Below are 27,167 nucleotides of genomic sequence, written 5' to 3' on the forward strand. Positions count from 1 at the left end.
TAGAGTTTGGTCATGTTCAGAGTTTGCTTCTGATCTCCTTTTCTGTTCTGGTCATGTCTGTTTCTTGGTTGGTTTTCTTGTTCTGGTAATTAGATTTCCCTGTTAGTCTCCTAGGTTACAAATGATTTGATTAAATTGTCACATGTGTTTCACGCTTCTTTGATTGGTTTGTTCTGTCTATTTGAGCCCTGTGTGTCTTTTCGTTTAGTTGTTCTCTTCCTGTTTTGAGTGTTATGTGATGATTTGAGTTTGTTTCTGAATCTGCACTTCAGCTTCAGATGAAAGAGATCATGTTTAATTAAGTAATCAGATTTAAAAAATGAAGTACTTGTAGTTAGATTGTATTACATTTTATACTTGTAATCAGACTAAAGTTTATTTCTTGATAACCTGATTACATATTGTTTACACCATGGCAGTATATCATTCATAATTTATTTTTATTTTTTTATGTTTAAAATTTCCTTTCTAAAATATTATATTACTTGTATGTATAGCTACATATGGAAAGTCTTCTAGTTTTGTGAAATTGCACACACAGTCCAGCCACTATCAGGTGTCTATAATTACAAGGAAAACTTTACATATTGAATAATCTCAACACATGAATTATTATTGTAATTATCACTCAACGCAGTGAGTCATTTAACCATGCGTTGTTAATTTTTCATATTTATAGTTTGTTTAGGTTATTTCATTAATAGCTTTTCTGTGGTAACTCCCTGCAGTTTCTCTACAAACCCCAGTCTGGGAAACCCTGACATAATGTTTTAAGCACTTTTCTTTCTCTTTGTATTTTCATATCAATACGGTGCAATATTCAATTCAATGTGATAAATGAGGCAGGTCAAAAGTAATCCAAAAGTAGTCTGATTATACCTAAAAAGTGTCATGTGATGGATTATGTTACTATACCTACAATTTTTGTAAACTAAGACAATTTTTTTTTTTTTTTAAGAATAAGAGTGTCAAGAAACTTGGAAAGATGAAATCTGCACATAAAAAGGCTAAGACGGTAAAGATTTATGAACGTGCATTAGTCAGGATGATGAGTTTATACTGTAATTCTGGCCATTCAGCAAACATGGTGTCCATATGGCTTATGATGTCCCTGTATCCACAACCAAATAATCTGTCTTAAATTAATAAGGCTCGGTGCTTACAGTGATCTGATTAATTCCGCCAGCGTTTTCTAAACCTGTATTAATCCCTGTAATCCTCAGCAGTTTCACTGCCAAGTGCTTTAATCCTTTAGCCACCAAGTGAGGAAAATTCAAAAGTAGCCATGAAGACATAAAATTCGGTTCTGTCCATCATTTCAACTTTCATCCTTTCACCTCTGTGTAAACGGGAACAAATAAACCCAGTCAAGTTGATCTCTGCTGTGGATAAGGAACACATCCCAAAGGTTTAAGATAATCAAGAGTAGTGTGTTGTTGAGATACCATATCACTATTAGCATAAAATAACACCTCATGCGTGCATCCTGCAGATTTCACCACAGCTAATAACATGAAATACACAAGAGGAGAGTAATAATTACCAATGCATTTTAAAAAGGATGTAATACTACTGAGGTGAGCAGTGCATGCGGTTAATGTGAGATTTATACCTAATATCCTGATCAAAACCCAAAGATCAAATAATAGACCGAAGACTTTTGACAAAAACATTTTCATCACATTTCTTTACAAAACAGAACAAAAAAAGGACCATAAAATAATGTTTTTTTAAAGACAATTTTAATAGCATGTACAGTATACCATATCATGGTGTCCCATGTTCTGTACCACAGTCACATTCTTGTAAATCAGCCAATCTGCCAGTAGATGGAGCTCTTCTGAGAGACTGTTCCCAGATCTGACAATGTGTTGCATTTATTTTTAGAGATTTTTATCAAGTCTAAAAAAAGGGTTGAGGACCAAAAAGTAAAAAAAAAGGCTTTCCAATAAAAAATATAATAACAATAATTTAGAAAGAATATTTAAAATATGAATGTTAGTTAATAGCATCTGAACCACAAACAATTTAAATAAAAAATAAACGTAAAAAAATGTTGCACATATTTTTTAAGTAAATTTCACATATGGAATTAAGTAAAATCTACTAAACTAAGTTAAGTAAAATTAAGTAAAAGTTTGTTGAGTAGTTCCTACTTGGCTTGATTCAGTGTGATATTGTTTGAGTGAAATGTACTTGCAGAGTATTGCAAAGTAAACTTCAACTATGTTTTAAAGTGTATGCTTTATTTAGAACATCTAAGTAAATATAGCCTACAGTAGATATTGTGTTGACACATAAATAATTCAGCTGGCAAACAGTGTAAAAGGCAACCTTATTAATTATTCATGCCACAGTGCATTATGGGGTCTCCAGTATCAGAAAGTTTATTAGGTTTTACTTAATTTTACAACGTTTATATTTACGCTTTAATTCCCACAAGCTTAAATTTTGTTCTAATATATAATTTGCGTTTTCATATAGTACTTGGAAGCATGTGATAAATTATTTCAGCTGGCAAACATCATATATGACAAGAGTGTGAGTGAACGCAACATAACTTCTGTCATTAACTAACAGACTAAAAAAATACTAGTTTGTAACACTGACTTTGTGTTTTTTTTAACTCAAAAACTTGAGCGTTTGCAACTGGATGCTGCCTTAATGTTTGTTCCACCAGAGATGTTAACAAATAATTTTAAGTTTATTAATTCTTAAATAATGTTGTAAAAGTATAGCTAGCTATTGAAAACAAAAGGTTTTAAAAAAAGAGATCACCTGATCGATGTTTAGGTAGGCCTAGATATTTTGTGTGATATTTAAACTTTTTTTTTTTTAAATATCTTAATATGGATTTGAATTTGAACTAAATCCTTAAATTGTTCAAAATAGCCTATAAAAAGACTGGAAAAAATAAAATAAACAACCCATTCCAGGCTTTTGTGATGGCCATGTCAAATGATTCCTGATCTCTTTCTGATCCAGTTCCGGTTTTCCCAGGTTCCTATCTGAATTCCTGCTGCTCTCTCTCTCTCTCTCTCTCTCTCTCTCTCTGAGATCAGTGAAAAAATATCTCCAACCGTCCGGACTCTCTCTCTCTCTCTTCACCTTTACACACTATGTCTGCATTATGACGCCTCTCATTTCGCTATTCTCCAACTTGGCGTCCAATCTCGCAAATATGGATTGACTTTGATTTTACTCGGTCGCCTGTTGAAGTTTTGAAGCGGCGGATCGTGTCTCTGCTCAACGAGCTTCATGTTTCCTTCGGCAACTTTCGGAAGTAACTCGTTCCGGATGCGTTGTTCACACTATTGAACTGATCCGTGCGCGCGATCAGGGGGATTTTAAACGGGATCGTGTCCGAGGCTTTCCACACTTCTTTTATTCGTGTTTAAAGTGATGGCGGAGCGGGGAGCCCGGCTGCTCCTCTCTCTTTTCTGCCTCACGATCACACTTTCACATGCTGAAAAAGGTAAGTCTGAGATTAAAGAGCATTAAAACTTTCTGCGGTGCGACCCGCTGTCTGTTTCTCTTCAGCGTGAAATGAGTGTGTGACTATTTTTTCATCTGAACTAACTTGATTGAATCCAGTTCGTCGAACACACACCGTTCAGACAGCCTCATAAATCAAAACATATGCGAAATATCTCACATATGTGCTCTGAAAAGGCTTATTTACTGCAAAGGTGTGTTCTGCATTAACACATTTTCACCTGAATGGAAAACCGCATTCCTTCATCAAATGGAAGCAAGTAAATGAGCCTAAATCTCGTTAATTATCATGTCTGTGGAAATCAGTGTTTTTTTCCGAGCACTGTTGGAGGATCATATGTTGCTTAGACTCTGTCTCTGTAAGAAATAGATATTTTGCACCATAATCCTAGATATTTTCCTGTAAAGTTGCCAGAAGCCGAATTGTGCTGTTGCTTTTGAACGCACACTTGAAAGAAAAGAGAACATGTATTTTTACATCTACCATGTTTATTTTGGTGTGTGTAGAATTATGGGCTGAACACATGAAGAAAATTTATAACTTTCCCCTGTTTGAAACCAAGCAGAAAACATACATAGGACAAAAAAACACACACACATTGCATATGAATATAATGCTGTCTTTGCCCAGCTGAAGCGGCATATAACCAGTAATGATGGCTTAATGCTGCACAGAGGTGGCACACCAGTAAATGCATTTACACTGACATTACAATATCTTTAATATTCCTATGAAACTTAAAATAAGAATATAAATATAGGTAGGCTACATGAATGCTTAACATGATGAAAATGGCAAAGTTTAGGCTTGCACTTCATTTACACAGAGCCAAAGCAGCATCAGAGGTGGCTTTGATGCGGGGTCAGCTACCTTTTTCTTTTTCTTTTTTGGTACGGTTTTATTTGCCATTGCATTGCATTCTTGCACATAATATGGAGCCGCATGTGGAATATATTGCACAGAAAATGGAGCTGTGTAAATACACCTTTAGAGAAATGGGTATTTTAGCTTCAGAGCATCTGAATCTTTTGTTAGTTTATTCATCATCTTTGTTCATTAGGTGCACCTGTAATTTGCACGATGCATCATTTAACTCTTTCATTGGTATTGGCAACATGTTTTCACTAGTTTGTGCTTGTTTATTAGGCTCACGTACGATGAAAGCAGGCCGTAGTGGAGTTTGCGGCTGGGCTGTCTTGCGTGCAGAGGCTGATGAAAGCTGCTCTGCTGCATGAAAAGCAATGTGCTGTGGTAAAAAATCACAGGCTTTGCTGGAGATCAGTACAAAAGAGAGGAATGGGGGGCTGGGTGGAACGGGCAGACTCTGTCTGGAAAGTAATAAAACCAGGAGATTAAGGGGGGGAACAGGGAGTTCCTTTGGGAGTTTTGATTGATTCCAGAGAATTGGACCTACATGTGGAGAGCGGGTTTCAAGTTACTAATTGTGGGGTCCCCTTCTGAAAATATGTGTTTATTTGAAACATGTTTTTTGAGGTCCTGAAGCACACAAATGCGAACCATAAGCAGTTTCGTGAAGATGATTGTGTCGCCTACATCTCGCCCGATAACAGCATTCCAACTTTTCGTTGTTCTGGAAAGGATATGGGCATGTCTTGAAGTTGTTGTTTTTTTGGGGGGGAAAGTTGTCATTGCATCCAATTTGCATCGCATCTTATCTGCATAATCCTGCTGGAAGAGAACTGTGCTGATGGCTTCCCTGCGGACAATGTAAACAGCATGCTAAACTGTATAAACACCCTCACTACCTTGTCTGCAACCACTCAGCGATGTAAGAGATCTGCTTCCTTCCACAGGCCTTCATCACAATACATTGCACAGAACTATAAAGACCTGAACAAAAGGATAGTGTTGTAACATGGATGGCGTTTTTCTTTTCTTTTTTTTCTGTTCTGTAGGCAATACCTGATTATTAAGTTAAGTTAGGCCTGGTTTCATAGACAGGCCTTAGATTAAGCCAGGATTAGGCATTTGGTCAATTAAGACATTTAAGTAGCTTTTATAAAAAAAAAAAACATTCAAATTTTTTTAAGATAAACAGACGGGATTTCAACTTTGTCGGCTGAAGACCCAAGTTAGTTTTGAAGAGGAAAAATGTACCAAGCTCAATGATTTCTAACCATTCCTGAACACAAACTGAGACACCGAGTTCGTGTTCAAGAAGTTGAGTTATCTAAATTAATTTACCCAAACTTAATTTTTTAATTTAGGCTGAATGAAACCTTTCGGTGTCTGTGAAAAATATAGTATTGGTGCATAACTATTACCACGGCACAATAGCTTGTTTGATCATAGCTGTCCAATGCATTATAATCATTATCCAAAGTCATCATTACTGTTGCAGCTGCATGTTTTCAGATGGCAGGGAACAAAGAGGATCAATATCACAGTAACAAATTAAGTATTGTCAGCAATTGAATCTCGCTGGAAATAGGGCGTCACAATAAGCTCCAGCTGAGAGATCTAGCCTTCGATGTTCTTTATTCATTTAGATGGACAATGGGCCCTTGGCTAATCGCCTAATGTGCAAATGAAGGCTTGATAGCAGCCTGTAAAATGGATTATGATTGATGGAGTTATTTGTTTATTGCACTAGCTGCAAAAAGTGCTGGGTAATAATTTGACCTCGTATTTGCCAACATTTGATTTGGGTTTCTTTGTGAGAGAATCGCACCCTTTCAGTGTTCATGTAATAAGCGATATTGCATGGCGTCGGTATGTTTGGAATGGCATACTACTTAATATTTCATATTACATATTGCTTTGCATGGAATGATGTTTTACTTTTGCCAAAATAAGTAGGCTGTATATTATATGCAATGCACTCGACATGACTTTCCATTTAGAAAGCAAAACAGTTCAGGCAATATCATCTCGTTTCTTGACTCATCATTCGATCAGACTGTGAAATGACTCCAAACTGAAGTCTAAAATAGGCATATTTTGTTTCTGATGACTGAATGTCACATAGTGAGATAATCTGGAAGCAATCTAGCAATGCTACAGTTTGAAATGTTCAGTGTTACATGCTGTTTCAATTACTCTTTAAAAAAAAATAGTACAGTATGTAACCTGAAGTATTCCATTCCCAGCTGGCCTTGATTGGCGGTGTCAGGAATCCTTAACGTCAGCACAGGCTATTCATCAGCATTTTTTTTTTTTTTTTTTTTGTGGCCTCTAAATTGAGGTATGAATGGTTAGGGCTACTTGTGAAAATTTCAGTCCGTTTATTGAAATGGTGAGCTTCTGCTGTATGAGATTATTGGAAAGATTTCGGGCCAATTCTGCTCCATTACCATCAGTAGTGTATCATTATGTTACTGAGTGCACTATTTTAGTGTAGCATTTGAGAAAATGACCAGTCTACGCAAATACACACGAGGTAGCGGATGGCTTTCTGCTGTTGTTGAAGGATTCCGATGAAATGGTCATACCTAAGGAATGTTTGCTGGTCAACACCCTCGTTTGGGATCTGAGTGGTTGCAGTTCCCAGTGGATCTCTCTGTGGGTGAACTCTCTTGCCAGCCTCAGCAGCTGGAGAAGATTATGATGCATGTGTGATACGAATGCTCGTGCTCGGTGAAGTGAAGCAAAATCCAAATAGAGCTTCTGATAAGCCGTTTTGTAGTGTCTCCCTCTTGGTGTGATTGTTTTGGCAGTAACAAATCTAGAATTATGCTAATAATAAATAGGATTTAAATAGCTCCAAACAAACAGCACTATTAATTATTTCTTATGCTCGAACAAAACCCTCGTTTTAAGCATAATTTAAACTTTAAATTACTTTAAAGTTATTCTATAGACTCCAATCATAATCCAGAATTGGGTATATATCAACTGATATATGCAATTATGCATGCTCATATTTTTACATTTACCTCTGCATCTATAGGTTATCTTTTAAAACACAAAATAATTTAATAACACTATTAAACATAATTTATCAATATTTCCCTAACTCTCAAAATAATTGGTTTAAGTTGGGCAAACTTAAATTAAACAAATTAGTGAAAACTACTTTTATGAGTATGTAGAACTTTTGAGTTCACATTTTAAGTGATCTGATCTTTATTTTTTGAGTTAAATGAAAAGGGAGAGTAAATGCTTTTGCTCCTTGCAGTCTTTGGAGAAAAAAGAGAGATTTTTTTTTTATGAAACTTACCCAAGTGTTGTTAAAAAAGATTGCACGAAGCTAGAATGAAATGTTTTTTTATTTTATTTATTTATTTATTTGAAAGCAGAGGCTCTGTTCTTTCTTTTGTTGTGCTTGTTCAGATATTCAACAAAATATTCTGGGGGCCATGAACATTTTCAGAAAACTGTTAAAAATGCTGGCGGTGGCTGGCAACTTTTTTCAAAAATGCTGCCGGGAAAATAGTTAGTATCAGTGGATCGCTTAGCTAGAAGGAGGTCCCGAGTCAAATGTAGGGCCCGAAATCTTAGTCATGATGGTGAACCATTAAGTGACCCAGAATGCAACTTTCTGAGTTTTCACAATTATATTTAGCATATTTTAGGCATTACCGTACCACTGATACCAGATGCTGAACTAGAGCAAATGTGAGCTCTCGATTGGGGGAAACCATTTTTTCCATGTGGAAAACTGCATGTGGCTCTGATCACTGCTCAGTGACAGTCCAACTGAAACCCATTTTCTGCTGACCCAAATTGTTCAAATGTTAAGCTTTCGTTCTTCTTTCCGACCATGCACTGCCATGTTAATTAGTATTGTTCTCTCCCTATCTTTCTTTGCTGCTATTTAAGCTGTCATGAAATGGGGTCTGCTTTCTTTATGGCCTGTTTTGCAGCATTTCAGTTAATCAGGAATCCTGAAAGGACCAGTCGTTACACACCTGCCGAATATGCTGACGAGCTAACTTGTTTCCCTTTTATTTGGTTCCCCGTTCTCAGCAGCAAAGGTTATATGTGAGTAATGGCAGCATGAACTGATATCTGTGCCAAGCATCCCGGCAGACTAAAGCTGTGAAACCATTGAAGGTGATTGAAGCACCCCGTTGTTGTTGCGCATTGCTTGAGCGCTGATGACGGGCTCTACGGGGGCCCTCACGGCTCTGTATAAAGGTCTCATAGTGTGGCCTGTGGAGGTATCACTGAAGACGGATTGTGAATAAGCTCAACGTCAGTGCCAGTCTGCATGAACTCGGCTTGTGGATCTTGGCAGCTCAACCTTCGCTTAAGATCTTCTCGACACGCCATCCTGCGGTCGGCTTCTGGTTTATCGCAAGGGCTCACCAAAGCTTTCTGCTCGATCAGCAAACACTCCTTCCTTTGCTTAAACGAGGAAGTGTGGAAAATGGAACATTAAACAGTGCATTTTTTTTTCTTACATGTAAACTAGTAACCTATTTTCCATACGTCACTAATCATTAAAGGATTAGTTCACTTTTAAAAATTGTTTTTGCTGATAATTTACTCACCCTGATGTCATCCAAGATGTCCACGTCTTTCTTTATTCAGTCGAAAAGAAATGAAGGTTTTTGAGGAAAACATTCCAAGATTTTTCTACACAGAATGGACTTCAATGGCAACCATCTATCCCAATGTTTAAAGAAGGTTCAAATGTCCGTCTCAATGCAGATTCAAAGTCTCGACACGATCCCAGTCGAGAAATAAGGGTCTTATAGCCAAACGATCGATCATTTTCTTAAAAAAAAAAAAAAAAGTTTAACCACAAATGCCTGTCTTGTACCGTCTCTGCGATGCGCTACATATTACGTCATCACTTTGCAAAGGTCACGAAAAAAATAAAAAATAAAACAAAGATTTTGAAGTTGGAGGAGAAAATTAGATTAATTTTTCGCCTTTCCCTACCTTTATGAACCGGAGCACACAGACAAATAACTTAGACAGATGACGTGACCCATGACCTTTCCAACGTGATTACGCAATACATGGCATTTGTGGTTAAAAAGTATATATCGTTTTTTTTATTTATAGAAAATTATAGAAAATCGTTTAGCTGGATAAGACCCTTATTTCTCGACTGGGATCGTGTAGAGACTTTGAAGCTGCATTGAGACGGACATTTGAACCTTCTTTGAACATTGGGATAGATGGTTGCCATTGAAGTCCATTATATGGAGAAAAATCCTGGAATGTTTTCCTCAAAAAACCATAATTTCTTTTCGACTGAAGAAAGAAAGACATGGATATCTGGGATGACATCGGGGTGAGTAAATTATCTGATTTTTTTTGTGAAAGTGAACTAATCCTGTAAAGCTGTACTTAATCATCTGGAAATTGTACATTTTAGGGTGCTTTCACATCTGTAGTTCGGTTAATTTGGTCCGGACCAGGGCGAAAAATTATACTTTGTAGCATTTTTCAGGCGTTTTGGTTCCTTTTCACACCACACTGATCGCTCTGGTCCGAATCAGTTGATGAAATGAAACCAAAATGCAGCCATGTGACAACATCCACATCACTCGTTGGCCAGATGTGTCTTGAACGTATTTCCATTACTGCACTTCGATTGGTCAGAATTAACGTGCGGGAAAATTCCAACAGAACTCCTGGAAGTAAACAACAAGGAGGAAAATCCAGCAGACAACACGCCGCTCTTTACTATGAAGAGACGACTGCGTGGGCTGACCGTATCCCTGGTCATAGTTTATTATATAGTTTGTCTACACCACTTTAGGCGAACAATAACATTTGAGAATGAAGCGGCTTGAAAACGAACCGCACCAAGGGGAACAACAAACTCTAGTACGATTCAACCGATCTAAATGAGGCAGGTGTGAAAGCACCCTTAATATTATTTACTTGGTTCAAAATCCATAGCTTCCACAAAACTTGAGTAATTTATACTTATTTAGTTCCTATTATAATGAATGTGTAGTGGAGCTTTCAAGCTTTAAAAAACAATCCAAGATTTTCAGAAATTAACGACTCAAATTTTAGATTGTTTCTCACACTAAGCTATCATGTGGCTTCAGAAGGCTTGGAAAATATAGCAAGAGTTGAATGGACCACTTTTATGACATTATTATGTTTACTTTGAATTTGCATTTGAAATAGCTTGAAATATTCTGTCCTGATTCGTTGAAATTAGATTGAAAGAGCAAACAAAACAAGCTTCACTTGGTCAATGAAAAAATATACATTTATGAATAACGTGGGTGAGTATTTATTTGATAAACAGGATTTGTCAAGGTTTTCACTCAAAGAAATGTTTCTTAAGAGGTTTTTCCTGAATATGTCTGTTTGTTATAATGCTAATTATGTATTTTATAACATGAAATGAGTACAGAATCTAGCCTAGGTTACATCATGCGCTGTGAATACTGTTGATCTCGGCTGAAATGAGTCTGAATGGTCTGAGGGAGATTGAGTTCTGCTCTTTATGTGTTCAGTCCTGAACCTTTGTCGAGATAATGGATGTTAGAGAGCCATGAGGAACTGTGCATTACTTACCTTCCATAACCATTGTATTGTACATAATGGACAGATTAAAGGATATATTTACATTTTCTCTGCATTTTTATGAGGCAAGTCTGTGTGATTTTTGTTCTGGGAGGTTGCATTTATAACTTGTAGGTGGTCTTGCAGCTGCAGTGCATGCAAGATGAGATATGAAGAATTTCCTCCTAATGGTTAGGAGTGACGGGAATGATGGAAACCAGCTGCCCTGGGTCCCTGACCTCAAGATTTGACCTCTGACCCCGCGATGGATAAATGCAGCTGGAGTAAAAAAGCCAGGAAAATAAGATAAAGCCAGAAAAGCACCTGCAGAGTAGGCTTGACATTCCAGCACTGGATCCATGGACACGCGTCACATGATCCCAGCGAGCGTGTCCGGATGGGGGGACTGGGGGGGGGGGGGGGCATCATTAAGAGGAGGCCAGCTGTTACTGTATATGCCTAATGAGCGCTTTTATGGAAAAGATTTGATGAACACGCACATTTGACCGGCTACCTGCGGAATAAGTACGCCTACAGAATCAAACGGTCATTTAAAAAAAAGTTTACTAAAATAACATCAACTCTCAAACAACTCTCCTTTTATCTAACTTTTAATTCGTTTTTTTTACTGATTTAATTAGTGATTTACTGTTGGAAAGTTCTAAACGGCCATAAAGTGTGCAACACATAGACTGTATCCCTGTCTTTACATTATAAGCGTAATGTTGTTAATTTGTGATTGTTCATACACTTGAATTATTGTAATTATCACCTTTTTGCTCGAGAGTGTATTTAAAAATGGCAGTAGTTAGTGCAGGATAAGGTTAGTCTGCTTTTTCAGCAAGTAAGAGTGTAATACTTTCAACAGTTTAACACATTTACTATTTAAATCCTTTCTGCTGAATATAATGCAGATTGCATGTGGGACTAGGAAAGATAATCACTGCTGAAGACCAATGCAAATGTGCCCCATTTCTCTTATGTACTCGAAAGAAGCAAATGAGCTATTTGGCTAGATTAAAGAAGGCCTTTTTGAAAAGCTTCCTGTGACTCTTTTATACAATTTTTTTTTTCACTGCTGTTGTGTCTCACCTTATAATAAGGTTTGATATTGGTAATTTGACCATTTTGGAAAGTATAATACAGGCCCATTATGTTCATCAAAAAGCAATTACAGGAAGCCACTATTGCATGATCTTTTTATGTATGGTATAATTATACAAAACTCTACTTGTATCTTCCGTTTCTCACCTCTAGACGTTTACACAGTCATCCCACTTCACGTGAATTAAGCAGAATCCCGTACACAATAACTTTATGATTGGATAATTAGCAGTTGCAATCAGAGGATATCACAGAGTCATTACCCTTTCTCATCTTTTTTGGGGCAAAATAAACCCTCTTGGATGTTGAGCTTGAAAAATGGCTTCACCGTGGAATTCCTAATGGATAATACAATTCACTGAGCAGTGAAGCGGGCCGTCCCACCCACACCAGCCCAGTTCATAGTCTTACTGCCGCTGTCTGCATTCCCAGCATGGCTGGGCCAGTAATTCACAATCAGGGTGGTGTCGCATATTGCTTGCCGAAAAGAGGGGGGTCAGGGGTTCAATTGCTCCCCCTGGGTAAAGCCTTAGATACATAGTGACTGTACGGCTGCCCCACGCTGACTACAGTGGTAATTAATTTCTAATGAGGGTTGGACCGCTCGCCTGTGTCAGCCTGCATTCAGCCCACGGGCTCCAGACGTATTCTTCCATGCCCCATTTGTTTAAAGAGTTTGTAATATTCTCCAGGAGGTCAACAGTTTCATTCCGCTTCATGATGTCTACTCTCCTCCAGTTATTTTTCTAGTAGCATTTCAACACTTTTATTTTGATTAGATCGCAATATTGCGATATGAAAAACATTTGTCTTTCTTGTCTCTTTGTCACTTAATCCTGGTTCTAGTTCAATAAACCCATTCCAGTTTCATTCTATTTTTTTTTATAAAGTTATGCTCTTTATGCCTCATTTCATTGCTCTTATAGTGGAAGCATGCCTTCAGCGCATTCAAGCAGTTTTAATTAAAGTCGGTGACTTGTGTTTTGTGGTTTTGGGTCAGTGCTGAAGCGGCTTGTATTGATAACATTTCCTGAGAGGAAACTATTCTGTGAAATACAGGAAGCCATTAGGAAGTCTGGGCTTCACATCCATCTGCAGCCAGTAAACAGTGACCAGCTCCCTGTGTTAGCAGTATGGATGAGCTTTAGGCCCCATCCACACTACTGCGCTTTCGTTTAGAAATGGAGACCTTTTGCTACGTTTGCACCTCCCGTCCAGACTACAACGGCAAAAACGAAGACCTGAAACGGAGAAGTTTAGAAACGCTGCCGACCCCGTTTTGCGTTTTGAATCTCTGAATCTTTTGAGGGCGTTTTAGTGAAGACGGTCAAAACGGAGGACATTAGAAACGAGGCTCACGCTCGGCTCTATGATTGGGTGTCATCAGTCATGGCGTATCCTTCCCTGATTCGTCAGCCACCCATCACATGACCCGTCCCCGGGAAGAAAACACAAAACCAGCCTGGACTACGTAACGTTAGTGACTGCAACATGGATAACGAATTACAAGCGTTACTGACGTTGATGTCTTTGCTAGCAGCTGTTGTGCAAGTAAATAATGCATTTTACAATGCTATAACTGCCGACATGCGCCTGTTTACACCGGCACACGCATGCCCAGTGTTGGTGAATGGTCACGTAATCCGTGTTTTCAGTCGTTTTAATGTGGACGGAGACCAATTATAATACGCAGCTAAAACGCTGGTGTGGACAGAGATCGTATTCGTTTTAATTCTCCCTTTCTAAACTAAAACGCAGCAGTGTGGATGAGGCCTTAGTGCTCACGAAGATCATTTTGTTGTGAAATTTGTTTGCAATGTTTTTCTTAGTAGTGTAATACAGGTGGAGCTGGGGAAGGTGGAGGGTTCCTGAAAACATGCTACACTGCAAATGCTGACCAAGTGTTTGAAGGTTGAGCTCGTTGGCTACTGATGATGCAGGAACCAATCAGCTGTGCCCTATAGAGAATGATGTGATTGCTAGCAGATTGAGTTAAGAACCCATCAGCCTGCGCCATCTAGATTTTCATGACAGTACTTTGAATTTACTCAAAAACAGGGCTGAAAACATTGATCGAAACCGTTAAGGCTTCTACGCTGACATATTTTTCCTGTGTCGGCATCTATTTTCTGTGCACAGTTGAGGTCTTCATGGGTCCAGTTGGATCTGAAAACCTGAGGCCCGACCATAGACCGTAGATGGGGTTGCTTAAAATGACCAAGCCCTGCAGGATACTGGGGTGTGTAGTGTGGGTATTTGCTTAACACAAAAAAATTAATTGTGGTTAAACATGGGTTAAAACGTCGTAATAAATGTTACGAAGAAGGGTCAGAGAATGAATTTCATCTACAAACAAGGTATGATAAAGGGCATAATTTTAAATCTACTCCTGGTGTTTCTTATTTCTCTTATCTGATTTTGGTCTGTGTCATCTCTGGTTTTGTCAGTCAGCGCTCGCCACAGGGATGCAGGCCGTGCAGACATCGCTGCTTTTTACATTCGGGTCCAGTCGGGTTTGAAAATAAAATTGCCGTCAGGTTGGACTCGGATCTAATTTGATTGGGTTTGTCTCGGGTTGTTGTTTTTTGTGGGTCAACTTATGCACGATGGGTTCTGGTAAGAAGTGATTAAGGTCAGGTACAGGTTTTAGGGCCCGAGAAGACCTCTAGTGCACAGCAGAAATAAGCAACCGCAAAATATTGAGAGCTGGCTCGTTGCCGAAGAACATTACTATGACCGGTTTATCACCTGTGGACACGACTCCCTGAAAAGCATACAGAGTTTACACTATTACCTACATTTAATTACCAGATCTTATGTTTGGTTTTGGTTTTGGTTACTGGTATTCATAATTTTTGTTGTTGTTGTATCATTCATGTAGCAAAAACAATGCGGGACTTACATGCCAAAGTATGAGCAATACTATTACTAAAGCTTTCAGTTGATACTACTTTTGAAACACTTAATTTAGATTCCCATCATATTTTCTGACATCCAAAAATACTAATTATAATGGTTTTCATTCTCAAGTGGTTTCTCTTCTAAATGTGTTGATATCACTACACCAGCCTTTCACAGCAATTGTGAAAACATTTTTTTTGGACCGATGTTCAATTCAGCCTTTAGTCTTTCAATATTGTAGAGATCCTAGAGTCGGGATAATTAAAGTGTGCTTGGAGCGATGATCTCCAGAATGAGATTTACCCAATATAAACCTTTGTTCATTTCCAATGCTTTGCTCTGCACAGATTGATTTTGGCTCCTTGACGAGCTCTGGAACTCATTCAGGTTGTTGTTATTGAACCCTTGTAACTGAATTACTCAAGGCAAACCTTTCCTAATATAATTTCAAAGCTTTGCCGTCCATTTTCATCTGGCGAGTTCCTTCTGCTAATGAACAAGTAAATGTGACCATTAAGGTTGTGTGTTTCTGGTGAATGGCAAAGACACACACACACAAAAAATGGATGTCGTCTACTTGCACTGGGTTTCTTCATCAACAGAAATGTTATACGGAGCATTGATCACCCATGAAATCGCATATCGCCAAACATCACTCCAGAATCTCAGTGGAAAATTGACTAGCAGTTAAGTGGTTTTGGAGATGTGCTGTATTGGGCCCCTGAGAACCTCGGTGATGCTTCGCTACGTCTACCCCGTTGTGCGGCGCTCCTATTTGAATTTCAATCAGCACTTGATGTGTTGTTATGTGAAGGAATGGGGGATGGAGGTGAGCTGGAATATGTGGCGTGACCAACGGAGACTCATTTGAGGCTCATTTGTGTCCCGGGAGGCACATACCGTAAACTCCTAGCCGCTGGGCTTGCAAACACTATTTTTACTGCTAGCTCAGACTGGAGGTGGTACAATCAATATTAACCCCCTCCCTTCCTCCTTCTCCTCTGTTTTGTGTCACTTCATCATGTGCTGTCACATCTACCACACCTTAGTTTGTTATATTGAATTAAATGTGCTGTGGTAGCCCTTGTCATTCACTCCACGGGGTTCAAGACCGTAATTGTATCCCGGACTCCATTAAACAGCCATATGTTTTATGGGTATTTACCATAATGTGTGATTGAATTATTCCTCGTGTGACACCGTGTGTTTCTTACAAATGCATCGCATATTGGGAAATGCTAATGCTGCGTTTTCTCTACCTTTCCATATGGCGCCAGTCAGACCTCTTAGGTCTCTGCGGTGATGCCAAATGAGCAGTTTTTGAAATGAGATTGTAGTCGACAGTGTGAAAAAGACGTAAGGAGGACAGAAAGGACAAAGCTTTCAAGATGAACAACAAATAATTCATGTTTTTGAGGTACTAGCTCCACCGAAAGCCACATTTGATCCATTTCCCCTTGCAGCCGGCTTCCATTAATAATGGATGATAGTTTCTCCCCCATCTGAGTCCTGCGGGGCACAAATCCCCATCCCAGCCCCCCACATCCCTCCACTGTGGTTCCCATCATTGACTATCCCAGTTGGGTTCAGGGCTGAGCTTACACATCATATCGCACCCTGACTTACTCCCATTGTTAGTTTAGCCAAGTGCATCAGGAGGTGTCTGCTTTGTTGCGTTACAAAGCCAACTGTCATGATATGACGTTTTAATAGAAATTCTTCTCTCTTGTGCGGAGGTCACCTCGGACAATGCTTCAGATACCTTCATGCTGTGCTAAAGGAGCCGTGTGGGTTTCCTTCTTCTTTAGCAGTGGCACAATGTGGAGGGGTCAGAACTGGATGAGCGCTGGAGATTTATGGCTGGTTTGGAGTTGAATAGGAAAGCTGTGAGACATGCCAAGTGTATGATGTAAGAAACTGGCCAGGCTTACTCTCACTGCCACAGAGAATGAAGACAGTGATGAATCAATGAGAAAATTAAAGCACGCCTCATGGTGATCTGATTCAGAAGTCTAAATCCTGGGGGGAAAACTAGGTCATACCAGTATAAGATGGTGAGCCTGGTATTGGGAATATGATCACTATTTTGTTGCTGGTCTGAGGTGGCCTTCCAGCCCAAACCAGTGTAAAGGAATATTGCAGGTTCAATACCAGTTAAATTCAATCAACTGCATTTGTGCTATAATTCTGATTACCAAAAAATAAATAAATAAATAAATATCTCGCTCGTTTTGTTTAAAAAATAAAAAATTTAGCTTATGGTGAACTTATAGTGGAAGGGAAATGTCAAATTTTTTAGGTTTTAATAGCCTAAATGTGAAGCTTATAATAAAAAAACAGAAATTAACTCCTAATAAAATGTGTATTATTTGAGATGTAATGCTGTTAAAATAATTTTACAGTTGTTTTAGGTTTTTTAATGTTGCATTGTCATGGATGTGTGGAAAATTTGATATAATATAACCTTCCACAAAGTTGTTTAGTACATTTTTTTTTTTTTTTTTTACATTATAATCATGTTAACACATATTGTTTATGTCTTGTCTATTGAAACTGTGTGTATTTTTTAACATTTACACATTGATGCCATTGACTTCCATTTTAAGTGCCTCACTGTAATGTGTATTTTAGCTCGAAAAGGAGACAAGTAGAAATTAATTTTAGTGGTAATCAACATAATACCATAAATGCTGTTAAAGATGATCTATCTAGTTGAAAAAGTCTGGCTGATCAACCATCTAATGGACCAGCTAATGGTCATAATGGAAAAACCTTGATTGTAGCTCAACACATCCACCTCGTGTTATCGCATACTAGCATTTCCCATAAACCTCAGAAGTGTGGATATGCTGATCCATTGAGAAGCTATAGTTGGTAATATCACACTGTATAATATACAGATGTCTAAATTTATCTGGGCTTCTGGAGAACAGACATATTATTTCCACTTTTAAATTGAAAATTTGATTATTTAGTTTAAATAGAGATCAGGATTCTTCCACGAATCTGAATAGACAATTCAACAAGATAAGATGTAATTTACTAGAGGATCTTACAAAATGTATGAATATTGAATGAATAATTTTGTAATAAATCAGTTGAGTGAATGATTCAGTGACTCACTCATAAAGACTTTTTTTACTGAATGAATCCGCATTTTTGAGCGATTCTCTTGAATGAATGATTCAATGACAAATGCATTTAAGTCACTTGTCGCCACCTACTGGTGTAACGATGTAATCGTATCTTATTTGAAGCATAAAGTCACTTTCGAAAGGTGATTTACTCTATTTTGATCGCTACCGTATACATCAGTGTTTATATCTGAACTATAACCTTTTATCCCAGTTCTTCTGTAATGATTTGAATTATTGTAAGACAGAAATCGTGATATTGTGTGGTTGACAAGACTGTTTGTGAATCGGATTCATATCTATACATGACGACTGCTCTCTCTGGCTCAGAAACACAGATCTGAATGTTCGCTGTGATCGTACTTGTTAAAAGTTTAATAGACAGAGCCGAATCGCTGTCATTTATGAACAAGATCACGTGGGTGTTTAATCGTGCAGCTTTACTACAGAGCAGTTTATTCATTTGATCATTTTGTGCCTAATTTAACTTCTACTTTATGAATATTGACTGAAGTACAGCACTTATCTGAGCTTTGTGAATCTCATTTTCTATAATTTGAAATTCCTTTTTAAATCTCTCCATTACTATACACACTTTTCAGCCGTCAGAAAGCCAGGGTGTTTGTCGTCCCAAAGGCGATTGCTTCTGTCCATCAGTCTTTCTGTCATCTCATTGATCCCTGTGAGTCATGAATATGTAGACGAGGCTGCTGAAAAGGAGATGGGAGGAGTTATTGATGTCTGACATTGAGAATGTGCTAAAATTGCTCTGAAATCATTTTCTCTTTCGCCACAGAGATTATAAACACTCTAGAGAGGATTATTACCTCCATTTGTTCCCTTGCTTAATTCATTATTATTATGATTATTGGGAATATTGAAGGTCTGTCTGTCCTTTTGACATTGAATGGTTCACAATAACACTTTCTATTTTAGTATTATCACTATTATAGTATTCGTTAATATTTTTAAATACATTTTAAGTTTTCATTTAAATTTTAGTTAGTTTTATTCATTTTGTGTGCTTTTAAAAATATTTCTATTTAGTTTTGTTTCAGTTAGTTGCCAAGCCAACATTTTTGATTAAGTTTTCTAAATGCAAGTTTGTTGCTTATAGTATAAGGTAGGGCTGTAAACGATTAATCGCATTCAAAATAAAAGTTTGTGTTTACATAATATATGTGTGTTGTCTATAATTATTTTGTATATATAAATACACACACACATGCATGTATATATTTAAGAAAAATGTGTTATTTATAAATAAAATAGTTCTATTTATATATAATATAAATCATATAAAAATATATATGCAGTATATAAATGCAAATATTTCTCAAATATATACATGCATGTGTGTGTTTTTATATATACAAAATAATTATACACAATACACACACACATATTCTGTAAACACAAACTTTCATTTTGGATGCGATTAATCGTTTGCAGCCCTAGTTGCTTATTAGGGTCAATTTATTCAAACACTTTTAAAATCCAGTTTGAACATATATATATATATAATATTAGTGTATTCTTGTATTATTAGCAGGGGTGCACATAACTTTTTCAGTGAGTTACTCAGGTGAGTACCAGGAGATGGTGTTTGGTACTCACCCCATATGTAGCGTGGCCACAGCTGTCAATCATGACGTCACATTCCCGTTTTTATAGCATAAAAATAACTAAAACCAAAGTTATTTTTTTTTAACGAACACATAAATTTACATCAGCGTGGAAAAAACGACCTAAAATGATAGAATTTTTATTTATTTGAAGTGTTATTGTTCAGATATATTTATTTGTATGAATTAAATATAATTAATCCTTATTAAAGATATTAAAGAGCAGTGGATTTTCTCTTTTTATTTTGTTGTTTGATCAATATTAAGTGTACAGAAGGCATTAGGTTTATTGCGCACTGTCACTTTAAGACCGAGTGTGCAGATCCAATTGCACGGATGCACTGTACGTTCTGTAAAGACATAACCGACTGTGTTTACGTGCCAAAACGGAAATTTAGACATAATGTTGTGTGTATTTGTCCATTCAGAAGCGAAAGAGAGATCAATTCAGTCCTTGCACGCAGCGCGCTTTAGCTGTATAGTGTGCGGGGCTGCACGCTTCGGTAGAGCGCGCGCGCGGTGTGTGTGTGTTCGCACAGAAAAATATACTGAATAAAGCCTCTCTTTCGCGTCGTCACTCTTATTCAGATCTATCCATATGTCTGCCCTTCTCTTTCTCCCAGACGTTTACATTTTTTTACGATTTATGAGATGCATTAAGCGCATGCCAACTCGTGTGCCGCTGGGTAGCGCATCTTCCACAAACGCAAATCAGTTCTGACTGGATCTCTTCCCCAATCGTCCCTCCCTAACATTTCCGTTTGTATTCGTTGACGAAAATGTCAATACATTTTCGTCATAGTTCTCGTCATTTAAAACGGGTTTTTATTTAGTTATCGTCTCGTTTTCTGTAAAAAAAATGAAATGTAGGCTACACTGCCTAGGTTGCATTTTGGCGACAGTACGCAAAGGCGCGTAGTAACACAAGTGGCATTACGCATTCCTGATTTTTGTCGCGCATGCGTACCTGCGTACCAGTTATGTGCACCCCTGATTATTAGGCTATTTCTCAAAAAAAATCTTTGTAGCAATTTTTGTAGAGCATTATAAATATTTAAAAAACCTTTGTCTGCCGAATAACATGCATGTTGTGCAACCAACATACAAATACATAAAAGAAGAGAAAGAGAAAAGGAAAATTAAATCATAGAAACGACCCGTACATTTGAATGAATTGTTTTACAAAATCGGGTTGAGTGAATGATTCAATGACTCACTCAAAAAAACTTCACATGTTTCATTACTGGATGAATCAGTGTTTTTGAATGAATCTCTTGAATGGATGATTTAATGACCAATTCATTTTTTAACGGTCACTTGTCGCCACCTACTGGTGTAACGATGTAATCGATACAATCTGTATTTGAAGCGTTAGATTTACTCTATTTTGATCGCTACCGTAGACATCAGTGTTTATATCTGAACTATAAACTTTTATACCTGTTCTTGTGTGATGATTTTAAATTATTATACGATACAAATAAAGATATGTGTGGTTGAAAAGACTGTTTGAAAAGCCGAATCGCTGTTATTTAGGATTAAGATCACGTGTGTGTTTGAATCGAGATCTTTTAAACGATTAATCGTGCGGCACTAACAGGGATATAAAGTTTTTTTTTAGTACCTAACCATAAGCACGAGCAATAACAATAGCAGTAAACACACTTCCCATGGGAAAGCAGATTGTTCTATGAATAGCCAAGCAGAACTCATGATACAAGGAGACGAGGACACAACTAAAAACACTAATTCTTTCTTAATTATGATTGCACTTACTGTTAACACTGGTAAACCTCAAAAGCTTCGCAAAGAAGTCACACCAATCACGTTTAGAGAAGTGTGTGTGTGTGTGTGTGTTGAGCTCCATTCATAGCAGTGCTATTTGCCCATTGCCATGAAATATGCTAATTGCTTCTGTACAACTGCTGTTAAAGCAAATATTTCAGCTGCAGAACAGACGTGAATGTTTTTCATAAGCACAGGGTTATGTGTTTGATAGATGTGCATGAATAATGATTGTATACAGCATATCAGATGTCTAAATCTGTGTCTGCTCGAAGAAAATGATCTTGTTATGAGATGGTGTCATAAAAGACAAGGCAGACGTTATTGTATTAGTTCTCAGATATGAGCGTTTCTTCACCCAGGGGTAATGGTGTGTTTTGAGGCGTTTGTTTTGATGCTCGGTGTATGTCTGGAACACAAATCAGATTCTGATCACAAATGACTCAAGAAAAAAAAAAAAAATGGAAAAGTGACATATTTCAGCCCAAACGTATTTCTGTTTACATTTTAGTTATTCTGAGACCCATTTTGTCTGGAAGTGATGGAGAAGAAAAGCAAAATGTTCCAGTTGTTTAAATCGGGAACTCAGTCAGTCATGTAAACTCTTTCTCACGGCACATAAATGTTCAAAGGGGAATCAAATGGGTCTTATTTCGAGAGGATTTCTATTTCGCATTGTGCGTTGGTGTTGGTCAGCGGCTTGGCAGCATTTGTACTTTTCCAGCAAGCATGGATGGTTTTTAAAGGGATTGCGAGGGTAAATTATAATCTTTACACTCTTTAATTAAACGTACCCTGTGTGGTCTTGGATATATTTTTACATGTTCAGTTTGGACGTTCTCAGTCCGTTTCATTTAGACTGACACCTCCCACACGGAGAGTTTGGAAACGTGGTGATAATGGGGATGTTCTGCTCGGCTATATGGAAAAAAAAACAGATCATGGAAAGAAACCACAAGATTTCAAACTCTGGGAAAACAATCCAAGAATTAATCTCAAACTGTGACTGCGTGGAACTTGATGCTGGGTGTCTTACTGGGGCTTTAAACGTGTTAAAGTGCACTTTGTATGTTACTAATTTCATTTATATAAGTAATTTTAACATAGTTTATAATCTAGCCTATATAAAGTTCGGAACGATTTGTTCATGTTTTTGCTTCTGCTCACAAAGGCTGCATTTATTTAATCAAAAATACAGTAAAAAATGTAATATTGTGAACTATTATTACAATTTAAAAACGTTTTTCTATTTTAACATATTATATATATATATATATATTTTTTTTTTTTTTTTTGCTGAATGGAAAGTTTATTTGATTTACTCTATAAATATTTTGTAACATTTATAAATGTCTTTACTGTCACACTTTTGATCAAAATAATCTGGCCTGAATCAAAGTATTAATCTTAAAAAGTATTAATTCTGAATGTGTATAAATGTTTCAACAAAAATTTGAAGAGAGCAAAAACAGTTTTTAACATAAATAATAATAAGAAATATTTCACCACTTATATAGCTTGACTAATCACGTGGGTTTTGAAGCTGTTTTAATGTCATTATAAGAAAATAAAAAAAGTAATTAAAATACATTAAAGTCTTCATTTACACAAACACATATATATATATATATATATATATATATATATATATATATATATATATATATATATATATATATATATATATATATATATATATATATATATTTAGAGGGAGCAGTCCTGTCTCAAGTGATGCGAAATGTGAGATATGACACATACATACATACATATACCAATGACATAAAGTAAACATACTAGTTTGAAGAGAGTGTGTGGACTGTGACACAAATTTTGTAAAAAAAAAAAAAAAATCAGCAGAAGATGCGACTTTAGACATATGAATGTGTTTGGCAGACCGTCTGCCAGTCTGCTCTATTAGACTGATATTCCTCTGATTAAATAAACTGTGAACATAAACAAGATGAGATGCTGTGCAAGCCAGTCGTCTTCTCTTCATATTTTTGTGCAGGACCAATTATTCGTCCATACTGTGCACAAATATGTTCATCTTAATCCATTTTTCTTCTCTTTGCTGATATATAAATACATGTTCCTCTATCTCCCATGGACATTTATTAGCATCTTCTCATGCAGGATCCCTCAATCAGTGGCTGGTTTTCTCCCGTCGGATCAGGACGCCCCCCCCCCCTCTCTCTCTCTTTAACTGCCCCCTGCCCCATGGGACTTCATAAATAGCATTTCATCCAGTGGAGCTGCTGACATGGAGCAAAGGGCCGCCATAAATAATTCATCCTTAGTCCTGGCTCCCTGTTTAGGAATTCACAACACAAGATCTTTACTATGCAGGTTTGGAGCAGATCATGATCCGAAGACCTCCTCTCTCGCTCTCTCTGAGTATCTGTGAACGTCTTGCTGTGTGTATCTCCTCCTCGGGTCCTTTCCAATATTTTATGTACACCTTTGGTCTTTGTAGAGAGAAAAAAAAACCTTGATCTTTGCCGTCTCTTTTCTTCTGTCTGGCTGTGCTTATTTCTTTCTTCTTTGCTTAGTACTTTTTTTTGTGGCAAAAATGAGTTTAAGGCAAAAATGTAGATTTGTGATCTAAGCCTCAAAGTGCCGGTTTCAAAGATTTATTTTTCCATTATTTATTCAGAATCTCTTAAGTCTTTAAGATTCAAATATTAGATAGTTTTATAATATTTGTCTTAAAAGGCTTGCAGAATATCTTCAACATTAATCTCTTTTGTATGCCCAAATCTCTTTCCCCCCAACCTTTTTTTTACTGGCACCTTTTCCTTGAAAAATCCAATCTTCACACCTTAAAATAGCTTGAATGTAACTCGACACCCTTTCCTCATTTAGTATACGCAGTTCTATGAATATGCAAATGAGCCCCGCCTCCACTCACTCACTCACTCAGAGATCCACTGGTTGACGACCACATGTTGATCTGATTGGTTACAAGGTAGTGTGTGACGTCAGAAACACCAGCGATTTCACACCGTGTTTTTGAGACTGTCTTTTGGTTCACTGCAGATTTAAGGAGAAAATACTTAAGTCGACTAATGAATTTGCACATGTTTTTTCTTAAAGCATATATAAATATAAAAAACCCCGCATATAAACAACATTTTCACCTCAGGGAGACTTTAATGAATAAGGTAAGTTCTTCTGTGTTAGTGAAGTGATCTAATTTCTGGAGGAAACTTCATATCTGTGCGAATTTAAATACATTTTTATCATAGTATCACATTTCAGAGCTTTGTTTCAGAGTTTTATTTCAGTGTGCACAGATGACGCAAGTTACGTAATCAGATTACATTTTCAAGTAACTACGTATCGTATTCATTTTCAATTTAAAACTAAATATATGAGTTACTTTTTCAAATAAGTACTTTGTTTCCCCAATTTGTAACTTTGTTTCCCCAAGTATTAACTGATAGCTGTCTTCGTATCGTAAATGCAATGTGTGAACATGATTCATTATTCCTCAAAATGAATAAAAACAGTGAAATGCAAACTCAGAAGATTACGCAAACCTGCAATAATTAAATGTTAAATAACACAATATACTTTATGTATTTAATCTCACTTTATTAAGCAATTTCTTTGGTGCTGATCTTCAATGATCCAATTCAATATTACGAATAAGCAGAAACTACTTATTTATACATAGATAACATGACACGTCACGATGGCAGCACAGCTGAAAGGTTTGTTCAAACTCATTACTTTCCATAAAAAGTAACTAAGTAATGCAATTAGTTACTTTTTTTAGGGAGTAACACAATATTGTAACACACTACCTTTAAAAGTAACTCTCAGTGCAGTTGAGTATAGTCTTAAATGCTGGGTTGTTTTAACCCAATTGTGGGTCAAATATGTACAAACCCAAACGTTGGATTACAAATGCAATGAAATTTTTTGACCCAACGGCTGCGGGTTTGTCCATATTTTACCCAAAATTTGGTTAAACCAACCCAGGATTTACACAGGAGTGTACATTTGCTAATATTTGCAGAGTACAACCAGAATATTTGTAAAACTGAACCCAAAATACATTGCTCTAATTTGACCTTTCATTTTGAATGCAAATGAACCATGATTTTTTTTCAATCTTGAAAATACTACAATAAGACATTGTACACAAATACATAAAGACATTTCTACAGGATTGAAAATGTAAAAACATTTCTGAGATGAATTAAAGACGCATTGATTTAGACCTTATAATGACAATCAAGCACATATACTATATGACAAATTGAATTACATATTATTTCACATATTATTAAAAAAACATACTAGGCATTATACTCGGGTATTCCTTTTTTATCATATATTCCATGCCTTTTTGGTTATTAGTGCAGTGCATTAAGGTTTTGATTGTTCATTATTACCTGAGCTTTCTGTTGGATTTCCAGAAGAATCAACTGAGCTGCATGAAAGTGCGTATCTCTACCACAAATGTTATTTCTCGTGCAATTTATACGCCAATAATTTTTTTTTGCGTGCATATGATATATACGATCATATGATACGCACTTTATGGCGTGTAATATGCACGCACTCCCCAGCCCTAATCCGACTCAAGGGTTTTAAGTGCGTAGCATTTGCACGCAAAAAAAACAACACATTTTTGGCGTATAAATGGCACGAGAAATAACATTCGTGGTATAGATGCGCACTTTCATGAGATCGTGTTTAATGCTGAGAGGAATTGTGGGATACAACAGAGCTTAGTGAAGCAGAGGCATATGTGTGATGTGAGTTAGGTCTGCAGAGAGACAAAACGCCACTTCTGAACAGAAAGAAACCTATTTTTATCATAAAGGATAATTCAATCATGATTTGCATGATCCCATAAGAGATTTGTTTGAAGTTATTGTCTCTTGTTAGAGAAACACAGAAAGCAGTTTGAATAGGCTCACAGATGAATGGTTGTTTCTTCCTCTCTTGCCATTGCATAATGCAAATAAATGCTATTTGAATAGTGTCTTAGCGTGATGTTTTCTCAGCAGAGACCATCGCTGACATTTCCACACAATGCTGGTACAGAGCTTCATGCGATCCGACAGCGAGGCTTTGCTCCTGAGACTCCGTCGGCTGTCTTTGTACAAATTGGTGTCAGTCTGAGCAGTTTAGTTTGGCCAGTAAACAAAGTCTCTCCGTGAAGAGCATTATTGCTGCTGATGCCCTGTGTGGACGGCAGTGCTGTTTTCCTCCTGGCTTCTGCTTTACAGCGGCTTTTGTTTCACAGACATACTGTCTTAATCCACTACCAGAAGAGTGCTCTGGCTTAAAGGGATAGTTCGACCAAAAAAAACGATAATTATATCAACATTTCCTCACCCTAATGTCACTGTAAAGCCATCTTCTGTTGGGCCCAAAAGAGATGTTATACAAAATGTTCACGCTGGTCTTTTCAATGCATTAAAAGTGAATGTGGACTGATGTTGTCAAGTTCAAAAATGAAATAAAAACCCCATATGGTGGCCCAGACTACTCCTCTGAGGAGACAAGAGGGAAAAATTGATGAGAAAATATTCAAGTACAAAAATAAAATGATGCATTTATTACAAAACATGGCATTAAAAAGTATATGAATCACTAAAGTTTCTAAAGTCACTATCCAACAGCGACCCCAGAGTCCTGAGGGTGAACTGCTAATATTTG

The 27,167-nt window shown here is 37.0% G+C and overlaps 1 protein-coding gene across 12 annotated transcripts in view; it reads left to right on the forward strand.

Moving 5' to 3' along the window:
- Nucleotides 1-2,989: 2,989 nt before the first annotated feature.
- The window catches only part of neo1a (neogenin 1a), a 180,151-nt gene continuing 155,973 nt past the window's right edge, over nucleotides 2,990-27,167 (forward strand). For all 12 annotated transcript variants that reach the window (XM_079598740.1, XM_079598743.1, XM_079598735.1 and 9 more), the window contains exon 1: nucleotides 2,990-3,475. In XM_079598740.1, the coding sequence (XP_079454866.1) occupies nucleotides 3,403-3,475 (73 nt within the window). In that variant the 5' untranslated portion in view covers nucleotides 2,990-3,402. The remainder of the gene's footprint in view (nucleotides 3,476-27,167) is intronic.

The sequence above is a fragment of the Phoxinus phoxinus genome, assembly GCF_949152265.1.
Source record: "Phoxinus phoxinus genome assembly, chromosome: 2".
Lineage (NCBI taxonomy): Eukaryota > Metazoa > Chordata > Actinopteri > Cypriniformes > Leuciscidae > Phoxinus > Phoxinus phoxinus.